This window comes from Austrofundulus limnaeus, unplaced genomic scaffold (genome assembly GCF_001266775.1).
Source record: "Austrofundulus limnaeus strain Quisiro unplaced genomic scaffold, Austrofundulus_limnaeus-1.0 Scaffold524, whole genome shotgun sequence".
In the NCBI taxonomy this organism is placed as follows: domain Eukaryota; kingdom Metazoa; phylum Chordata; class Actinopteri; order Cyprinodontiformes; family Rivulidae; genus Austrofundulus; species Austrofundulus limnaeus.
The window spans coordinates 329571-330709 of record NW_013952926.1 but is presented as its reverse complement, the minus strand read 5'-3'; the positions used below and the strand labels follow the sequence as shown (position 1 = coordinate 330709).

Sequence of the window (1139 nt, the reverse complement as noted above, 5' to 3'; positions counted from 1 at the left end):
GATCTATAATAAATATATATCTTTCTCCCAACACTATGATTTACGTTAAAGTTTTGTTCTTAAATGGTGTAATATTGCTTAATATGGTTCCTTGTCGGCAGTCACTGACAATCAAAGTACAGTCTCAAACATTTAAAACAATAAAAACATTAGAGTAAAAAGTAGGTTGCAGTTTTAATTTTACCATTTTTTTTTATTATGAGACTAATTACCAGTTCTTGATGTGATTTGAACAAAAATAATATAATGCCATACTACAGACAGAAAAAAAATACAGGTTTTATATTTACATTCATGGTGCATTAATATTTAACTGCAAAGAAATGTAAACAAATAAAATAAATATGAGCTTTCAAAAAATTCATAGTTCATAAACTTCAAAACAAAGAGCTCATGAAAAATATTCCAACATATTGTACTTTAGATAAATAAAATAAAATAAATTATTAGAAATATTTACCACTTCAACATTTAATTTATTAAACAATACCTATGGAGGAGGAGACTTAGGGCAGAAAACAAGCCTTCAGGCGAGGGCTCTGGCCACGCCCACAAGCTGTTTTAGCGCGAAACGTCGACTGAACCATTCTGAAAATAGGGGAGGACACAACAAAGCATCTATTGTTAAACAGTCACAGAGACCGCGGTACTTTCGTCTACAAGTTATAAACGATGGATTTTTGTTGGATATTGTAAATGAAATGACGAAGTTACGGATTTGAAACGTAAAGATAGTTTTACGCAAAGGTCATCTGACGTTGTTTCCCTCGCGTTTGCGACGCACGAGTCTGTGCAGAAGTTGATTTTTTTTAAATGCACCTCATTGATTTCTAGCTCAAACTTTGCTGCTCCCCAAACTTACACCTAAACAGACCAAATGGACCTCACGTCAAAGGTAAGTACCTAACCAGTCCGTTCAAATCAGGATTTTGTTTCTCTATCGAAAGTTATGTTTATTTTTTGAAACAAAGACGCCGCAGTTCAACCCCAAATAGTGAATAGTGTGTGTGGGGCTTTTACATCCCAGGAGTCTTGTGTGTAAAAGTTGCTGCTTTTTTAACACTCATTTACTCAGTAAACTCAGTAATAGACTGGTTAATATTCATCTAACTACACGTATCAGTGCAGCAGCTCAAAGT

The 1139-nt window shown here is 34.0% G+C and overlaps 1 protein-coding gene across 1 annotated transcript in view; it reads left to right on the top strand.

Moving 5' to 3' along the window:
* Positions 1-455: 455 nt before the first annotated feature.
* The window catches only part of cdca7b (cell division cycle associated 7b), a gene marked incomplete in the record, with an annotated part of 8322 nt that continues 7638 nt past the window's right edge, over positions 456-1139 (top strand). The window contains 1 exon segment of the mRNA XM_014026090.1: positions 456-895. Coding sequence (XP_013881544.1) covers positions 878-895 — 18 coding nt within the window.